This window comes from Ictalurus punctatus, chromosome 18 (assembly GCF_001660625.3).
Source record: "Ictalurus punctatus breed USDA103 chromosome 18, Coco_2.0, whole genome shotgun sequence".
NCBI lineage: Eukaryota > Metazoa > Chordata > Actinopteri > Siluriformes > Ictaluridae > Ictalurus > Ictalurus punctatus.
This window is the reverse complement of record NC_030433.2, coordinates 11,555,167-11,576,423: the sequence shown is the minus strand read 5'-3', so window position 1 is coordinate 11,576,423 and position 21,257 is coordinate 11,555,167. Positions and strand designations below refer to the sequence as shown.

The window sequence follows — 21,257 nt, the reverse complement described above, 5'->3', positions numbered from 1 at the left end:
GAAGACCATTTAAATTAAGTTAGAATTATATTTTGTTAGAATGCAGAGTCTGTATGTTTATAAAATTCTTCTGACTGTTAACCTAAGATGAAACATTTCTATCCTGATGGGCGTGGTCTCTTTCAGGATGACCCTGGCCCAATATATAGTGTACAAGGCCTGAGTGAATGCTCTGATGACTATGAAAATGGTGTAAATTTTATGCAATGGCTTCACAGTCACCAGATCTCAACCCAGTTAAACGTCTATGGGAGATTTTGGACTGGACTGTTAGACAGAGATCTCCACCACCATCATCAAAACACCAAGTGAGGGAATATACTTTGGAAAAATTATGTATAGTTCCAGACTTGGGTTAGAAACAAATTATGTCATATACATGCTCCAAATCTTTCATTTTACAACTCCAATTCCATAAAAGTTGGGACACTGTGTAAAATGTAAATAAAAACATTTTGGTGAACCTCTGCCCATCTTTACTTCTGAAAGACTCTGTCTCTCTAAGATGCACTTTTTATACCCAATCATGTTACTGACCTGTTGCCAATTAACCTCCAGCTGTTTCTTTTAAGTAACACTTACTTTTCCAGCCTTTTGTTGCTTGGTCCCAACTTTTTTTTTAGACGTGTTGCGGCCATCAAATTAAAAATTAACTTATTTTTCCCTTAAAATGGTACATTTCTTCAGTTTACACATTTGATATGTTTTCTATGTACTATTGTGAATAACGTATGGGTTTATGAGATTTGCAAATCATTGCATTCACATTTACATTTTACACACTGTCCCAACTTTTTTGGAATTGGGGTTGTAAATTAGTGTTTGGTAGAAACTATTTTGGAAATTGATTGAATATTTGCACATTATATGAAAAGTACCATGTGGAGATTCTCTGTATTGGCTCTTTGGTTGTCCTGGTACTTAAACAAACTTTTCAGCTGCTAGAGTAAAATCCTGAGCTCCTTATCCCCAAAGAGAAATCAACACAACAACAAATCCAATTATAAATGATTTATTCATGTTTAATTAAAGTGATCACAGTTAGAAATAATAATTGTTTCCAAATAATTGATCTTCAAATGCAAAACAATAATCCATAATCCCATATTTAAAAAAGTATAATAAAACTGATTTGCATTCATGAATATAAACATGAACAGAAGTAGAATATAGAAAGAATTACATAAGACTAACCAGGGACAATGAAAGCTGATGCTCAAGCTCATGCCTAGAAACTAGAAAATAAGTTATGTATTTCCACAGAACATAAATAAATGAAATCACTTAAATCATGTAAATATTTAAAAGTAAAAAAAAAGAAAAGAATGTACACTTAATAACACTTTGGAATGTATTCAGAATTCCTCAGTGAAAAGCCAAAAAATGATTTACTTGAACAAATACTAAAAAAAAATGTCAAATGAGATGACTTTTTGGGATGGTGGCTTTACAGTGTTTTTCTGTGCTGTTGTCAATGGTTAAACTTTCATGTCTCATTCAGCTCTCTTTCACCGACACGACCTCGTAAGGTCTGTAGGTTCCCGTTAGCTTATACGTATTGCACATTGGTCTGAAAAAAGTAAACATTCTGCCTGGCTGTGGCTCTCTGGAAAGCCGAGCACGTTCTCCAGTGCACCGAGGTTTTAAGGCACAGTTTAGGGTTCTTTTCTTTTTAGGCACGAATGGAAAGAAAGGTGATCGAATGCAAATAAACAGACCACCTTCACATTGGTTCAGCTGGTTTTGGTCATAATTCATAAATATGCAAAAATTTACACACACACATACACATACACATACACACACACACACACACACACACACACACACACACACACACACACTCACAAGTAAACACACACACTTGTAATTGCACTAGGATGGGAGATGTTCTTGATTTCATTGCTACTAGAACGTCCTATCATGGGTTACTCCACTGTCACAGATTTGGCCAGGTTCCTCGGACAGTCCACCTGATGAAGAGAGAGTACTAGATTAGCATGTGCATGTTGCAAAAAACACACTCGGCATGTGCATTATATCATAAACTTCTTAGAGATTACGTTCCTAAAGGAACCATTTGATGCATTATTCATCAGTGATACGTCTGTAATTCTACTTGTAATACTTCTATTCGTATCCCAAAGTACTGCAAAATTCTCAAATGTGAGTCAAAAGGTGTTGATTAATTTCTATAACAGCAGCTTGGACAGTAGTTCCAGCACAAGGTTTATATTAATACACTCGTTCTAACATGATAGGTTTCTATAGTAACAACATACAGTACATAGGGACTTAGTACATAGGGACCTATCTACATTTTATTGTGTTTATTAAACAAACTAAAATAAAAACTTTACCTTACTTTAAAATGGTAAAGGTTTCTATAAGGAGACATTTATTTAACATTTATGGAAGGAGTCTCGAGTGTGAGAGCTTTCTAACAGTACGTTTACAGCCAGTCTTCAAGAGAGAGAAATAAGAGAAGCTGGCGAGGGAATGACTGTTTCTGACTGTTATAACAACATCAGAACATGTTATAAACATCATTAAATGTAACTAAAATCTCTAAAAAGTAGGATGTGTCATTCTTTACTTAATAACAAAAAGTACTTGGCAAATTACCAACAGAAAAAAGGAACAAAACACTTTTAAATATGGAGCTTTATGAAAATAATTAACTTTGGGGTAGCATCATACCACCCTGTCGCTAATCACTCATATAACAGCATGAACCATTGTGTTTTATTCCTTTCATACAGTATTCCCCTACTTCCTGCCTTCTTCAAGCTTTTACTAGTCAGCTTTTACTAGTAAGTATGTTCATTTTCAGACAGATTTCAAAATGATATTGAGATTAGAATATTCACTACTAATAATCCACTGAGAGCAAATAAATGTAATTTTCTCAAATTTGTCACTCAGTCAATTTCTAGACAAACGTTGATGTGTTCTGGGACCATTTATTACATACTATAAGTATGTCTAATGATTTAATCCCACTGTAAATTTTAGTAATTTTTTCTACAATATATAATTCTTGCGGAAAAAAACAACAAAAAACATTATAATTTTTGTATAATTCTTGAGGAAAAACCTGTCCCTCTCTCTGGCCCCATAATCGTACATGAATTACTTAACATTTCTGCACTGGCAGAAAATGATGCTGAATAATTCCTGAATAATACAAACAGGGTTAAGATAACGCAGTTCAAGCTGTTGACTCACATCATATCCTCTGAGTACAGCCAGGTGGAAGGACATGAGTTGCATGGGGATGACACAGAGGATCCCCTGCAGGCAGTCTACTGTGTGGGGCAGCTCGATGGTCTTATACGCCATCTTACTACTCTCTGGGTCATCCCTGCAGCACAGGATGATGGGACGGCCCTAAGAGACAAAGATTGTTATCTTCTTGTGGAAAGATGCATTATAAAAAACATTTGGAAAGTGCATAATTGGTTGCATAATTGTCAGTGAAGTAGAACGAAGGCAAATTTTCTCCAAAATTCCTGTCAAATTCCTTTATAATATGGAATTCGCAATGACTGTAGAATCGTTCTACTCTAGAACAGCCATAGAAAAGGTCAACATTAGCAGCAGTGCTGCAAAACCACATTAGGTGAACATTGTGTCACTTCACAGAGACAAGGTAAAAATTTTTTTAGCAAACATGCATGTTTTTTATTTTAGATATACCCACAGTAGTGTTTTTACATTGCAGACATTTAGCTAGAATTTACAGGTCTTATGCTACTTATACTTAAACATAATTGTTAATAAAGTGGATTTATTCTGATGATTTGTCCTACACCAAATAACAACAGTCCATCCATCTATTGTCTGTACTGCTTGTCCTACACAGGATCGTGGATGAACCTGGAGCCTATCCCAGGGAACTTGGTGCACAAGGCGGTTGACACTCTGGGTGGGGTGCCAACCCATCGCAGAGCACAATCGCACTCCCATTCAGACACTATGAACAATTTGGACATGCCAATCAGCCTACAACGCATGTCTTTGGACTGGGGAAGGAAACCGGAGTACCCGGAGGAAACCCCCTAAGCATAGGGAGAACATGCAAACTCCACGCACACAGGGCAGAGGTGGGATTCGAGCCCCCAACCCCGGAGGTGCAAGGCATACGTGATAACCTCTAAGCCACCGTGCACCCCATAACAATAGTCACTTAGCAAAAAATAAATACATAAATAAAATGATCCAAAAAAAAGTTTTGCATAGTATTGAACAGTCACTTTTGTGAGTAATTTATCTGTTGGTGTTACCTGTCTGGCTGTGACCTGCTGCAGGGCGTTGTGACACTTGGTGTAGCAGGAATCTCTCATGATCACCATAATGACAGGCATGTGGTGGTCAATCAGAGCCAAGGGTCCGTGCTTCAGCTCTCCAGCCAGAATGCCTTCTGAGTGCATGTACGTGATTTCCTTAATTTTCTGCAGAATGCATTATTACTTGATCATTAGTGACATTTGAATTGCCTCTGGGATTCTCATCAGTATCTAGAGTGACAATAATATTTCTTCCTTTACAAGCAATACTATGCATACCTGCCTTGTTAAAACGCTTTTTAAAAGGCTTCTGAACGACTCTCTATGTGACCTTGACTACTTGAGAAGGTATGTAATTACAATTTACATTTTCATCTCATGAGTGACATGTCATTCATACTCATAAATATATGTGTACTCACCAGCGCCCCCTCTAAGCAGGTAGCGTAGTTGTAGCCACGACCCATAACTAACAGAGACCTCTGCTGGTAAAGTTCATCGGCTATGCTCTTGATATGATTATCAAGAGCCAAAACCTCTTTGATCATCTCTGAATGAATATAGAGAAAGGAAAGTTGAATGTAGCTATCAAATAAAAGAAATGCAAACTTCTCTAAATCACCATGCACTAACCTCAAAGGAAATAATTAAAGCTAAGCATTACCATTTGAGTTTCATAAAATGCCAGGAGAAGAATATTAAACAATGAATATACAAATTAATTTGGGACTAGAGCATAATTCAAATGACTTCATATTAGGGGTGTAACATGACTGTCACGATCTCGCCGGCAGATGGTGCTGCGGCCACGATGTGCATGGACAGCTGTTGAGTGTGTGCACGTGCTTGAAGTGCGCATGGACTATAAGACTTTGTTTACAATGGACATGTGCACTTGTTTTGGTTCCTGTTCTGTCCCCACCCTGTTCAGTTATTGGCGGAGGTGCGAGGGTGTGTTGTGAAGTGTTACCAGCTGTCAGCAATTAAGGTAATTGTGACTGGTTATTTAAACCCCTCGTGCTGCTGTGCACGTCGCGCGTTATTAGAGACTAATAGAGACTGAAAGGTGTAATGGTGCCACGAAGTTTCCAGGTCCTGTCTAGTTCCTTGTTCCTTGGTCCTTGTTCATGCCATAGTTAAACGAGAGTTGCATGTCCTAGTTAAACGAGAGTTGCATGTCCTAGTTAAACGAGAGTTGCATGTCCTAGTTAAACGAGAGTTTCATGTCCTAGTTAAACGAGAGTTTCATGTCCTAGTTAAACGAGAGTTGCATTTCCTAGTTAAACGAGAGTTTCATGTCCTAGTTAAACGAGAGTTGCATGTCCTAGTTAAACGAGAGTTTCATGTCCTAGTTAAACGAGAGTTTCATGTCCTAGTTAAACGAGAGTTTCATGTCCTAGTTAGAGAGTTTCATGTCAGGGTTAAACGAGAGTTGCATGTCCTAGTTAAACGAGAGTTTCATATCCTATTTAAACGAGAGTTTCATGTCCTATTTAAACGAGAGTTTCATGTCCTAGTTAAACGAGAGTTTCATGTCCTATTTAAACGAGTTTCATGTCCTAGTTAAACGAGAGTTTCATGTCCTAGTTAAACGAGAGTTTCATATCCTATTTAAACGAGAGTTTCATGTCCTATTTAAACGAGAGTTTCATGTCCTAGTTAAACGAGAGTTTCATGTCCTATTTAAACGAGAGTTTCATGTCCTAGTTAAACGAGAGTTTCATGTCCTATTTAAACGAGAGTTTCATGTCCTAGTTAAACGAGAGTTTCATGTCCTAGTTAAACGAGAGTTGTACCTGCATCACTTTATGCATTGCTGTTCTGCTGCCACATGATTGGCTGATTGGTTAAGTTTCATGTTCTTTGCTTCAGTTCTTGTTTTATGTTTAGACCTTGTTTCCCGCCTCCTCGTACAGTTGTAAATAAAGACTTTACTCCTGCGCTTACTTCCTGTCCAAGTCTTGTTTTGTAACAATGATGTCTCTATCTGTATCTGTATTTATTTAGTTCTCCAAATATTCCTATCTATATCTGTATTTGGATTTATAACTGAAGTGGGCGTGTCTTAAACCACTAATCCTGACGTGTCAGGCACACAAGTTTTTATCAATAACTGTGTACCACAAAGTATAAGAAATCACATAACTATTTTATTTATGTGCAAATAATGTATGCAAATACACACTGCTATATGTAACCATGTAAGTCCCTTACATTGCATCCCTTACATTCAAAAAAAAAAAAAACCTTCTTGTCTTGGTTGATCAATTACATTTGGGGTAAATTGTGCAAATGAAATTTTCTACTTAACAATGCATTTTTATGGCATGCACATTTGTATTTACCTGGCAGTCGACGAAGGCCGTCGATGATCTCCTGTCTCCTCTTCTTCAGCGAGAGCCTGTCCTCACTCATCATCAGACCAAACATGACCAGAGACACAAACTGACTAGTGTAGGCCTGCACAAGAGAACAAGACATCCTAATTACTCATTTATAGAGACAAAGAGGCAAAAAGGAGAAGGACCAAAAATGCGGTAGATGTTTTGTCATACCTTGGTGCTGGCTACGCCAATCTCAGGCCCGGCGTTGATATGGACTCCGCAGGCAGTCTCTCTGGAAATGGAGCTGCCCACAGTGTTGGTGACGCCCACGGTGAGAGCCCCGTTCTGCTTACAATATTGCAGAGCCATCAGAGTGTCAGCTGTCTCACCTGGTTACAAACACACACACACACACACACACACACACACACACACACACACACACCAGCTTATTTCACTACTACCACTATAGCTGCTACTATCATCCACTTACAATACTCTACAAACACGTGCCACAAATTTCTGCTGTTTGTTTTTTTGGTTTTTGCACTGGTGCTACAAGGCAAGAGTAACTAATATGAAATGGATGTCTACCTCACCTAAAAACATTTCTGTGAATACGTGTTTAAGCATATAAGTCTGTATTTCTGACTACAAGAAACCAAAGAATATGCTCCGTCAACTACTAGGAAAAGCCAGGAAGGCGTCTTCAACCTTGACTTCAGCATATGAAGTCAAATCAACATGGCTGCTCACAGTAAATAAAATATCACTACACTACTTTAAATGCGTTTATAGTAGTGTTTACTTTAGATCAACCAACACAGACACATTAGTTGGCTATATTTACAACACTGACCGTACAGTTCCCCCCCCCACTTTGTAGCTTCAATTGCAGCATTATTCTTAAATGAGTGGTTTTATAAAATTGTAGAGATTGGCCATTTCTGTATTTAACAAAGATTTAATTGTGAGAATTACATACAAAATACAAGGAGGAACAATATGTAAATGAGGTGTTTGTGTTCACTAACTGTTCTCCAAATTAAAAAAAAATGAAAAAGAAAAAAAGCAAATGATAAATGACAAATAAACCGTGTCAATTAGATTAGATGTTGCCCTAAACTGTTCCTTTAATGAAATTTGATAAGGAATTATAGCCAACACATGGTGGACTGCTGTACCTGATTGACTGATGAAAAAGCAAACATCATCTCTATATACCGGGGTGGTGCGGTCCAGAAAGTCGCTGGCCAGCTCCACCATGACGGGCAGCTCTGTTAGTTCCTCCAGGACCTGCCGGGTCTGAGCACACACACAGAAGCATGCCGATATCAGTGAAATCAATCAAATAATACATTTTAATCCATGTGCAAGCAGAAAAAAAATATGTTCATAGACTTACTGCAAGTCCTGCGTGAAAGCTGGTGCCACAGCCAATTATAATGAGGCGGCGGCATCTCTTGATCTCTTTCAGATGATCCTTTAAACCACCGAGCACCACTGCACACACAAGCACATGGGTTATTAAGAATACTTTCTCTACTACCTCTGTCTGAAATCGAAATATCTCCTGTGAAAGACTTGAAAAAAGTCCACACATCAAGAGAAACAGCCAGTGGCGTCAGTTTATATGAGATGCTGTAAATCACCGGGGCATTTTTAGCTCTAGAGGAAGTGTAGTGTGAATGCTGGTTCACAGCTGGTAGTGATGTTCAGACTCTACCTGTGCTTGTGTCAAAGCAGATCCGGCCTCTCATGGTGTTGAAGATAGACTCGGGCTGCTCAAAGATTTCCTTCTGCATGAAAGCTTTGAAATTGCCTGAGGGAGAAAACCACGAGAGCTAGCATAAGCACACTGAACAGGTTTAATGCAGCTAGGAACATGGATATACAGACACGGGCAGAGAGGAGGAAAGACGGAGAGAGAAAGATACATATTACAGTTATGGTTTTAGTTTAATTTGTTTATTCATATCTTAATTTGTTTATTCATATCTGATTTGCCCTGTTGTCGATCAGTCTCTAATCTTGACCTGTAGTCCAGTTCAATATGTAATAGACAGTTATTACAGTTTTTAACAGTCACATTTAAAAAAAAACATTTTGTTTGGTATTCATGGCTAAACTCCAAGACATGGGCCTGCATTCATTAAAAAACAAACAAACAAAAAAACAGATATAAGAATTGAGAAATGTTTGTGACTTTATATAATGCATACACTGGGCGGTTGAAGTTTGGAAAAAAGACCAGGCAAAGTTTCGGACAAGTTTCACTGATCCTGTGTCCACTGTACCCTGTACTTGGCTGACAGGAGTGGAATCTGTTGTGGTCTTCTGCTGCTGCTGCCCATCAACCTCAAGATTTGGCATGGTGTGTATTCTGAGATGCTTTTCTGATCACCACGGTTGTAAAGAGAGTCTGTAGAACCAGTCTTATAACCATTTCTCTTTGACCTCTCTCATCAACAAGTTATTTTCTCCCTCATAACTGCGGCTCACTGGAAAGGTTCTCAATACTCAAACAAACCCATCTGGCATCACCAAGTCCACGAGATTACATTTCCCCCTATTCTGATATTGGATGTGAACATTAACTGAAGCTCTTGACCTGTGCCTGCATCATTTTATGCATTGCTGTTCTGCTGCCACATGATTGGCTGATTGGTTAATTGCATAAGTGATCAGATGTACAGGTGTTCCTATTAAAATGGACTGTGAGGACAGTATAATTTACTCTTCAAGTACATCCACTATTAATAAAACATTCATTCATAGTCCTTAAATGCCTGGAAGCATGAAAGTTAATCATTCTTAAGATGTAGGTCTTTGTGTGGTGGCACACCTGGTTAATGATTATAATTAATATGTTAATAATTAATAATAATTGTCCTTATTTACTTGTCCATCCCTCTGCTTGTTTGAAAAGGTCTCATTGGAGTATAGCTGTGTGAGTGTGTGTGTGTGTGTGTGTCTATTGCAGACCTTTCATAATCTGCTGTAGCTCCATCTGCAGGGTCTGGATGACTCGGACAGGGTCCTCTCCAGCACTGCGGTTCATGCGGTGCAGAGACAGCTTCCCCTCCGCCACAGCTGCCATGTCATCATCCTCCAGGTAGATCACCTTATTGGTGTGCTCAATGATGGCACTGAGAACCATAGAAAGCCAGAGAGAGAGATAAAGAGAAAGAGAGAGAGCGAGAGACAGATAGATGGAGAGAAATGTAAGCACACCTATTCGACAATATAATAGACAAAAAATATCAGACAGGAATTTTCTGTGTAACCGCTTTAAATCATGACTTCATAGCAATTCTGCTACAAACTGAGCCAAACAGGGAACACCGGTGGCAATACTATACAATTTCTAAGCCGAAGTTGCAGTAAGATTTGGTGGCCACACAGAGGCAGCACTGAGCTTCCCTTGCATACGCATTGTATCAGTCATTTAAGATGGAATTTCATGGGCGAAGTCCCTTTTAAAAATTCTAGCTATTGAAGCAGAGTGATTAATGACTATACTGACGTCTCCTATGATGCAGTATCGTGTGTGTGTGTATATTTTTGTTACCTGGCATCGGAGGCGAAGTAAAACTCCACAGCCATCCTGTCATTTACAGAGTGCAGGGCATTGCTGTTATCCACCTTGTTGATATAGTTCTTACTCTGAACATCTCTTGAGTCTCCTGTAGATAAAAATAAAAAGATGCCCAAATTACTAAAAAGAACACGACTACTAAATAATTTCTTGCAGCTAATTTACATTTAATTTAGTGTAAGAGCATGTGAGTTATATGTGGACTTTGGATTTGGAATTGGCTAAACGCACACATAAAAAAATGTTTCCATGTCAAATATGAAAACACACATTTTGTTGAAACAGAGGAGACATTTACTGAACATGCTTCGCTATTTACTTTTACACCCTGTCCTTTAACAAACATCAAAATCCGGTGTCTACAACAGTGCTGTCATCAAGAGATGAGGTGTGAGTTTAAATCCTGGCAATGCCACAGCTGACAGTGGACAGGAGACTGAACCTGACTGGTCCACAAAATGGCATTCCATAGAAATTGGCATATTACATGTCCGTATTGTAAATATGCTTTACAATTATTTACTGTAAATTTACAGTAAGTGCTGTCAGTACATTGCTGTAACTGTGACAGTAAATTGTTAGAAAACGTATGTGCGATTTGTGGAGAATATTTCTGACACGTTCCCCCAAATTGAGAAACATAAAAGAAACTGTTTTCTTGAACCGCATAATCAAATTTATTCTTCAGCTAAAGGTATCTCTCAGGACGAGGTGTGGAAGAATTTGTGGTTATGCGTTGCCAAGCTGAAAGTATTCAACACACATTCATCCGGCTCAGGCGTAGTGTCCTAAAATCATATGGAAAAAAACAAAATAGCTAGAACTGCTTATTACTGTATTAGCTCATCCTAAGATTGTTATATTGTTTCTATTTGTCTCTCAGTGATTCTTAATGCCTTTGATCTCACATTTCTGCTAGGTCTTGCACTACAACATGTTGCTGGTAACAGGTTTGCTTTCGCCAGAACCTGTGCCTACCACCATGAGTGGGAGTGAAGAGGACAATGAAATAGAGCATTAGAAATGCAACAGGACTGGTCTGGCGAGCCGTGGTTAGGCATGTGTATGTTGGGTGTGTGTGTGTATGTTTGACATAGAAGATCACATTAGCTGTGAAGGACAGTGAAGGCTCACCGTTGTACTGAATGGTGATCTCCTCAGTGGAGAGCTTATACTGGCTTCGGATACCAATGAGCAGAGGACTTCCTCTCCTAGGAGGCACAAAACAGAATTTCTCAAGTTCAATGAAATATTCCATGTGATCCATGTCACAATGTATTAAAAATCAGAAGCAGACAAACAAGAAGCAGGCTGCAGGCCCTCATTAACCTATCCTTCTTAAGTCAGAGCTGATATTCTACAAACTAATCACACTAATTACTATGAAAGAAACTCATGTACAAGGATTATCAATAAACACACAGTGTCTTGACCCCTACATACTTGACCCTGGACCCATGACCCTGGTTTATGCAGTTTATTTACTCTGCATAAACGTAACTGTTTTTATATATGATATTTAGTACACTGCAATTTGGCACTACATAAATTTGGCACCAGTTTTCTTCTTCAGTGTCCTTACAGGATTTTTCTTTCATGGATTTTCACAACACAAGATATTAGAAACTCCTGGAGGTCCTGATATTCTGTGTGTGAATACTCGGTTAACGCCTGTGGGGAAATAAAAGCTGGTTTATTTTCTCCTAACATCCGTGTTCAGATCCTTTCTCCTGGGTAAAGAAAAAGGGAATATGACACCTGCATGCGCCAAAGTGAAAAGTTTCCTCGGTACACATTCTCACAATCCACGTTGTTTGACCAGGTGTGGACTTAAAATAAGTTCAGCTGACTAAATCATGTCTACCATACCACACTGAGTTGTTAATTAGTTGTTTTCAATTTGGTTGTTTAAAAATGCTGAAAAGAATGAGCAGATTTCTGAACAGGCTCAGTAAGAAGTGCATTCAAATGAAGTCAAATGATGGCAGGCTTATGCAGATAGGTAGAGAAGAGTGAAGGCAGCTTTACAACAAGGAATGTGGATGAAGAGAGAGAGAGAGAGAGAGAGAGAGAGAGAGAGAGAGAGAGAGAGAGAGAGAGAGAGAGAGAGAAAGCCTTTCTTTGACACTTGAACAGATGTAGCTGAAGCCAATTACACGTTCCAGGAAGCAATTTAAATTTAAGGAAAAAACTTGGTCCCCCAACCCCCCTCCTCCTCCTTTTGTTAAAAGAATAAAACAGATTATCCATGCAATGACTTGCACAAGATCTCAAGAAATCAAATGACCACAACCAACAGCACACTCATTCAGAGTGAAAGAAAGGCAGATGGGAGCGATTAACTCTGTACGTGGTCTCACTCGGCTCGCTTCCATATGTATAAGTCAATATTACACTGTTTCTAAAGGGTTACAGCACAACTCTGCTTGAGTAACATGTACTCAGATGTCTGGATCTAGTACCCTTTTATGATGGAAGTGAATGGAGTGATTTTAAATAAACACATTCACCATGAGGATGTAGCAACAGTAAGTCTTAGGCTATCAAACTGCCATTTTTAATTTATTGTCTGCTAGTTTGTATAGAAATCATCTTGCGTCAGTATTGAATTGCTGCATTAACCCTTACCTGTCTGTATTTCCCACTATTCTAACTTCCTACATTTTGCTATTAGTTTTATTGCAGTTCCTGAATAATTCATATCCTTTAAAGGAGTTAAAAGTATAGTCAATTATATTTGAAACCAAAACATCTGTCTCTTTGGTTCTATCAAAGCCACACCTATAAAACACACATGCTGTCCTGACCGCTAGTGTAACCTGACTGACAGGCGAGTAGAGACGCCTCTTGGTCCTGACTGGTTGGATACTTGTGGGCCACATTGTTTGTTTTTGATTCCTGTTTTACAGAACCAGAGTTGGCCAAATAATTATTATCAGCTGACAGAATGTTACAAAAACTATACCAAATATTAGGAAATGTTAAAGCTTCTGTGGTTTGCTCATCTACAGGATGCAAGGAACATAATATAGTGAGAGTGAAATACAGTGAGTGGGTTAAAAAAATAAAAGTTTAAGCATTTCTTAAACACTGTATTGCTACAGACCTGGTGACGACAGCCTGTCCTGGGAAGTGGATACTTTTGAAAACGAGAGCATAAGACCCCTCCTGCGGACAAAAATAAAAGATGGTTATTAGAACACTCCTACAAATGAGACTTGATTACACACATATTAAATCTAAACAGAAATGCGTCTTCACAGATTCTTGCTTTTAATGTTAAGGTCCTGCCACGGAGCACTACCGTGCTGGAGTGAGGAGGTCAGGGGCGGAGCGAGACGTGCTGAGAGAACAGAAAGCCACAGTGAACCTTGAGGGAAGGAGGAATATATCAGCCCTGTGTGCTGTGTGCTTCTTATACACTGAACGTGTGCATTCATTAAGAGAGAAACCCTACAAGCGCAAACATACAGACATGCACGCACGCACGCACGCACACAAACACTCACACACACCTCTGAAGTCATCCGGGTCCTTTTTGATATGTTTAGTAGTAGCAAAGATTTTTTCCTACATGAATGTAACTTCTTAAATGTGTGAGAAACTAATTAGGCAGTTTGTTCATTGTGTGGATTGAATGCTTTAAATATAGTTGACAAAGTTAAAATGTACAGGAATGCGATTTATTTAATTATTTACATAAATAAAAAAATCTTGGTATTATGAGACTTATAGCAAGTACAGTACTTGTAAGGTCTCAATAAAAACATAAGGAGTAACTATTTGTTTTTGTTTTTTTTAAAGTGAGTGAAAGTACAAGTATACATTTTTTCATTTAAATTTTTAGTACAAATCCTCTGAAGTTATACTAAACTATATTATACACTTTCCACCTCTGGACAAACATATTATGTCTCCTGGTTAAACTAAGCATACTGCTTGCATATTTACGACCGTCTTATGGCCACTATGTGCCCTGTGATATATTAAAACAAACTGATGTTTCACAGTTAAAGACTGACCTGAAATCTTTGCTAGAACATCAGTTTTTCAGTTTATCATTGCTGCCTTGATTGATTTAAATTGTTGCCTTGTAATCGATGCATCAATCCAAATTGTCCAATCATCACATCCCTATTATCTACACTCATAGTCACTCATAGTAAAAAGTATAGGACTGAATATACTATATATATACACCCGTTGTACATTGTTAAATAGTATACTTTTTAACTGTAGCTGAAACTATTCGATTTTCATGCCATTTTCTCCTAATTTTCATAATTCTTGCTAGCTCTCCCCTAGGAGACCTTGGAGTATGAAAGTTAGCAAAGATTTCCTCTAAGACACATGAAGACAACCAGTGCATATTTACAAATTTGCTCATGCTAGATCAGAGGAAAAGTGCTATCTACCCTCTTCCACATACATGACCTCAGAGATGGCCAGGATTGTTAAGTGTCTCTGTGATTGATAGGGGAGAGTGTAAAGTACAGCCAATTTTCCCATGGATGGATGTGGCAATATCAGGATTCGAACTGCCCCACATCTCCTGAAAATAGTTTGGACACTCTTCTGTTACACCCCCTTAATGTGGTTACCTTTATCAAATCTGAATACTGTATCAGGAAATCATGAAAATATCTTTATGTATTATGTTTGAGTTTTGCCATTCATCATGTCAAAAATTATGACCTATACACCCACACACACCCACACACACAAGAAAAAAAAACATCGCTCGAACATGAACACTGAATTCACAGTCTGTTTCTACTCAGATCGAACTCTTTTTCCTCTATCCTTCCCTCTGGCCCCTCTAACGCCAAAGAGTCCTCCATGAGCCCAGCTTGCTGCTACAAGGAAGAAAAAAGGCCTATAAAACCCGCATACTCCAGGCAGCTCCAAACCACTATGGCTCTTTCATCTCATCGAATTTCAAAGCTAACCCAAGAAGACTCGGCGAAGTGCAATTTAGATAATGAATTCGTTTTATAGGAGAAGCCATAAAGCATTATGAGTGTTTTTTAGTGATATGGAGAAAAGGGGAAAGTCAAACAGGTCTCAGCTGATACAGCAAGCTTCTCTTTATAAACTAATGACAAATGCCAGATTCCAGTTCCTGGATAACAAGGATATGGATATCGCCATGGCACAGTTAAACAATGCTCTTACAGGAGACGTTTACTTAAATACGTGGACTCTGGAACCTTCGGAAAAAACGTTATGGTCCTGAAGTGTGTCCAAAGGTAGTAATGATGACTGATAAAGCCTTGCATGCTTATTGCCAATACAGAATAAATACTATGTGGGAAGAGTTTAGTGATTTACGCTCAGTGTGGTTTGGACACTAAACCAAATCAACAAATCAACACTAACACTAAATCAAATATTCAAATAGTTTTAGAAAGTCAAATTTTACATATATAATGTGAAAGGTAATGTTGACACAATATGTATCATTCTAATCCACAGTGAATTATTATAACCTATATATACAGCAGTCTATAAACCTGGTAATAACCCCCCGTAATAAAGAGCTACTACGGAACTATCTTTACCTCATAAAAACACACGTACGCACACACACACACACACATGCACACACACACATGCACACACACACATGCACACACACACATGCACACACACACACACAGAGAAATTGAGCAACAACTGGACTTCGTTCCCAATATTATGAGCAAAAAGTCCCAGAGGAGCCTGAGTAAGACTCACACACATGCGAACACATACACACACAGACGTACAGTTGTATTGCTTACCAGCTGCTTGATGACACGCTCCACCAGGGTGGAGAAGGACACATAATCTCTCTCACGGTTGTCATAAAGATACTTGATCAGCTTGGGGATAACTTCAGTGTCTGTCTCTGACTCAAACTCATAGCCTTTGGAGATCTGACAAAAGGGTGGGATCCGGCAGTGTCATGGTTACACATACAAGCAAACACAAAAGACAAAGTTTTGTATTGAAGAAAACAAAATGGTCTCACTATGGATTCTGAGGATTAAACTATAATAACTACATTAATCTGTATTGGTCAGATAAGATAGTAACTTAATCCCCTCCCCCACCCCCAGAGAGACTTAGTTTTGTCCATTGTGTATTAACACATTTTTTCTGTTACTATAGCCTCCTCATATGAGGTTTGGGGAAATGTGACAAAATGTTTTGTTGAGAGATGAAGAAAGAGCCATATGGCTTGCTGGATTAGTCATCTGTTCAACTTTTAGGCCAAGTCTGGCATAACTTTATCCACAGGAGGGAAAAATTAGGATTACTACATCTTTCTCACAGACAATTTTGTTCACAACTTCCTTAGTTAAGCTCAGACTTCTTACTCAAAAGATGTTTTTCTGCTGAATTAATTCAAAGCGTGTGTGCAAACTGTGAAAATCTCACTCACCAGAAACGCTTTCAGTTCTTTATAGTTAGTGATAATGCCATTGTGGATCACCACAAACTCTACAAAGAGAAAAGCAGACATTATTAATGAATGAATGAATGAATTCATAGATGTCAATGCATAACCTGATCTCGTCTCTTGTTCCATTACTAGTGGGTTTTCTTTTTTTTACAAAAAAAGTTTGGCCCCACTTTAGTTTTCAAAATTGGTTAGAACTAAATAAAAGAACGGTTAATAATGTTCTTTAGATAGGGTCAAGAGTTTGCAGTCCTCTGCATAGAGTGAAAGATATTTTCTTTCAATATGATGCTACAGATTACCACAGTGATCAGAAGCTATTAGCTCAGAACATCTTTCCTTTCAGTGTGATTTGATGCTGGCAAAACCGTAAAAAAAATCATTTCTATACAGACTTTCCTGCAGCTGAAAACCTGGATATAGTGGCTAGCAAACATCATGTATTCTGGTGACAAAATTTAGGCCTATATTTTCTTGAAATCCCACAGGGATGGAAGAATAACTTTGTTAACCAGTTTTGATGGTACTGAATAAAAAAATTCAGTTTGTTTTTTGGTCATTCCTTTTTTTAAAAATATTTTTTACTTTTTTTTTTTTATCCCTGGTCAAAGCCCATCCTTCTGCTTCTGTATCAGATACAAAACATACTTGCCTACCAAAGACTAGTGAAAGATCACCAAAAATCAACATGTTTTGCTTCTGCATGTCAAGTAAATCTCTTTCAAACACATTTAACGTCTTTATTTAACATTAAGACATTTAAAGTCCAGCATCAAGCGACGGAAATTAAGAAATGTAATTTGTAATGATTAATCACAAAGCATTTATTTTTTTAACACTGCCTGTGACTCATTCATTTAATTCATACAGTCTGGGAGATTATTCATTCATTAGAGTATGGCGCTTTAGATAGGTACTTTCTCATTAAATTAAAGTAAATACATCCTGCACTGGTCGTCAGATTATTATAAACATGCGCTACTATGGCATACATTCAAACAGTGAGACGAAATAAGCTTAGTGTGTGAACAGCCTTTTTTAATTGCACTGGTGTTAAAATGAGAGATGATGGTTCTGACACTTCAGTGTGCTTTTAACTTCTTTTCAGCGCTCCATCGCCTTGCATTCAAACATATGCAGAGCAAAAACAAAAAATATACGGGATACGAGACGTTACAGAACAGCCAAAGACTTTTTTACCATTAAATTATGTCAAGGGCACAAACACAACAGGCCTTATAAAGGCATGTTCAGCAACTCTGAATAAAAGGACATGCCCTCTCCAGTGACGATGTCAGTATGGTTTGAACTCTGATGTTTTTCATAATAAATGCTGCTGGAATCAGGCTCAACAAGTTATGATGGAATGCCTCTCCTCACCTTCATAACTTAATTAATCATACGCACCCACTGTACACACTAATACTTTTTTAATTATAAAATCACCAGGGCAAAGGCTTGGGGATTATTTTGTAGTTTGTCAATGCAAAGACTATCTACGACATCTGTAGTGTATATTGTGCAGTTACTGTAAAAAAGAACATAATAAAATAGACATTTAATCAAATCTCACTGTTAGGGAGTTGTTGGGGTGGTCAGTAAACATTTCTGTATTTTTGTGAAATGCTTTCATTAATTCTTACGTCAAAGATATCTTTAAATAAAGTTTTAAAGCTGTACAAGTTGTCCTTATTGAATTTTTTTGTAACCAAAAACTCATCATGCTGTAGCTACACATTAGAATAGAAATACCACCATTTCTTCCTGTCCGAACATGGGTATAAGCTGCGTAAGTTATTTTTTTATTGCTCTATAACTCAACAACTGCCCTTAGACTTACATTATAAACATGTTTTAAGTTTTCTGAGTTTTCTTTCATTAGTCTGTACAGGAAAATGTGTTAAAATTGTATATGGTAATGAGATATGCTGTAGTTAAGAGAGATTAAGTTTGTCATCAAGTGTAAGCATGTTTCAGGGATGTATGATGCTACCTTAAGGTCATTAAGAGCATAAGTTAAGTGCGGTTTCTATTTTGATTGATATGTCCTGCTTGGGAAAGTAGTTGGGATGTTAAATCAGTAACTCTAAATGCTTTTTCTGCCTGAGACTGTCTAATGGACTCTTTCTGCTTTCTGCCCATTTATTTGCTTAGGTCAGCTGTCACATCTGCACTGAACTAGGCCCAGCTGTTGTCTTTTATGTTGGCTCTGATCTGTTGAGGATGAGGATGTGTAGACTTCCCTGAGTTACAATGAGTAGTGTGGCCCGACAAATGACTACATAATGGCGGTTCGGATGACCTTCCAGATGTTACACTCCCAGTAATTATTGGTAATTAATGGTTAGTTTTCTACATACAAATAATGTGATGGTGAACTTGTGTTTTCTGAAATCTCAACTTGCTAGTGCTAGTGTGTATTACCATTGTTCTTGTCAGAGCGCTGAGGGTGGCTGTTGACCGCGCTGGGTTCTCCATGTGTCGCCCAGCGAGTGTGAGCAATGCCAAAGTGTGTGTCCATTTCCAGTTCCAAATCAATCGCGTCATTCTCTGACGAAGAAAAGACCAAGAAAAGTTGATACGAATACGGATTAGGAGTTGGTGATAAAGTAATCAGAATGAAAGTAAACAAGATCTAGACTCACTGTACAGTTCCTCATCCAGCGCTTTCACTTTTCCCTTCTTCTTAAACAGGCAGATGCTTTGTTTGTCATTTTTCCCAGAACTATCCACCGCAATACCTGAACAAAACAGACAGTCATATCATAAAAAAACAAAAACAAAAATGGAAGAGTCATTTGTTCACACATAACTTAAAGCAATACTCAATCATTTACCAGCCTAACTATGTCATCTGTACTATTTGGGTAATTAGCAAGGACAATAATTTCAACATGTACTGTTATGAGGGGGAAAAATACAAAAAAACACGTTTGCTCAAAATTCACTCAGAATGGAAGTCTAAGGGCAGTTGCAAGGGCAGTCTATAAACATTTACTTGCAACATTTTTGGAGGAATCGGAGGAATTTGTCGTGTTGTTTATTGCTTGTAGTAAACAGGTTGTTCTCAGAGCTCAGTGTTGTTTTCTCAGTGTTCCTGCACTCTAGAAATGTAATAGATACACATTAGGTTCAACCCCTAAACCCTAAAGTATTCGTTTAAATCCCCACTCAAACGGATCAGCCGACTACTTATCGTTTAGCAACAGGTGAAATGGAGCACTTGGGCCTCCTTGCTGCCAAAAGCACATGAAACAGGCCCTCTGTTTCAGCTGAGTCGTATCTGTTACTGTTACACACTGCCGGGACATTCAGTGAGCTGGGAGGAGCTGGCTCACCTGCAGAGTCATAACCTCGGTACTCCAGCCTCTCCAGTCCCTTCACGAGTATAGTTAAGATCTCCTTCCTCGTCCGGGGAACTCTGTAGTTTAGGTAGGCGAAAATCCCTGGCGGAAGGTTCAGAGAAAGGAGGGAGGAAATGTTAATGTATGTCAGATACAGGTGAAAGTGCTTCCTGGGCATGTTGAAGATGAATGAATAAGAGAAATGGAGGTGTTTCATGTGTATCATAGGTGATAATGTTGTGATGTAAGGAAAAAGACAGGATTTCGACCAAATCTAAAGTAATACATGGTTTAGAAATTACTTTAGAGCTTTTTTAGGGCGGAAGAGAAAACAAGGAGACTTTTCATGCAGCCAAGTAGCTTGTATACTGTATGTGTAGCATTGGGGAGCTCGCGCAGAACCACCGCGGTTAAACAGAGGCTCTTCCTGAACGCACGGTTTATCTGTAGCGCAGACATTTTAGGGGCGTGGCTTTTACACACAGCGGTAACTGCACCGAAAGCGAACAACGTTCTTTTAAGAAACTATGTGATTGCTGTTTCTGCTGTTGTCTAACCACAAATACATTTTTAAAACGTGTACATGGTTCATTTCACAGAGGTAGTCTGACACCAATATATTTAATATTTTACTTCATCTTAAGGCTGAAATAAAAAGGACATTTTGAAATGTTAAACATTTTAACGTAATTAGTGTAATTTTAACGAAAATAACGTAACTCTTCAACGTTATTGGATCTGTAAATATAACTGGGCAAGGAGGCAATATTTAATCCATTATAAACTGTGAGACAATCAAACCCGGTTAGATCAGATCACAGGGACAGAACCGGATCTGTCACTGTTCACACTAACATGTTCCCAGCATGAGTGATGTTACAGAACTCAGATCATTTCATTAACTAATATCATTTGATGCTAATGACAAGTCTCTCTCTATAACTCTACAGCTAATTATTAGGCTACATGTTGTTGTTTTGTTGTTTGTTTGTTTTTGTTTTGTTTTCCACAAGCGACATTATACACAACTTCAACAGCTGGGTCTTTCTCTATATATGATAAACAACAACAACAACAAAAAAATATTCCCTCACTTACCACACATCGTAATTCAGTCCTCTTTTCAAACCAAGTGGAATAAATCGCTCCTTCAAGTCGGTTTCTGTTTTTCACACACGTACTCACACACACACGTACAGACACGCACTCGGATAAAAACTCCAACACGCACATCGTCTGTTCATTTTATAAGCGAGG

At 38.3% G+C, this 21,257-nt stretch overlaps 1 protein-coding gene across 1 annotated transcript; it reads right to left on the bottom strand.

Moving 5' to 3' along the window:
- Positions 1-996: 996 nt before the first annotated feature.
- On the bottom strand, positions 997-21,257 carry gfpt2 (glutamine-fructose-6-phosphate transaminase 2). The gene is made up of 19 exons (XM_017492064.3): positions 21,099-21,257; positions 19,995-20,102; positions 19,302-19,397; positions 19,081-19,206; positions 16,639-16,697; positions 15,995-16,129; positions 13,318-13,379; positions 11,346-11,422; positions 10,185-10,299; positions 9,599-9,762; positions 8,340-8,435; positions 8,019-8,116; positions 7,798-7,918; positions 6,845-7,002; positions 6,635-6,749; positions 4,712-4,839; positions 4,287-4,454; positions 3,229-3,390; positions 997-1,973 (listed from the first exon to the last, which is right to left on the bottom strand). Exons 1-19 carry the CDS (start codon positions 21,103-21,105, stop codon positions 1,929-1,931), a joined length of 2,040 nt encoding a protein of 679 aa, XP_017347553.1. The 5' UTR covers positions 21,106-21,257; the 3' UTR covers positions 997-1,928.

Bases quoted from the DNA above. Each gene is read 5' to 3' on its own strand.
- gfpt2 (XM_017492064.3), bottom strand. The intron at 16,698-19,080 runs GTAATACACACT...TTCTCTTTGTAG, and splicing joins GCGCTCTGACAAGAACAATG to AGTTTGTGGTGATCCACAAT. The intron at 3,391-4,286 runs GTAACACCAACA...TTTGTCTCTTAG, and splicing joins AGCAGGTCACAGCCAGACAG to GGCCGTCCCATCATCCTGTG.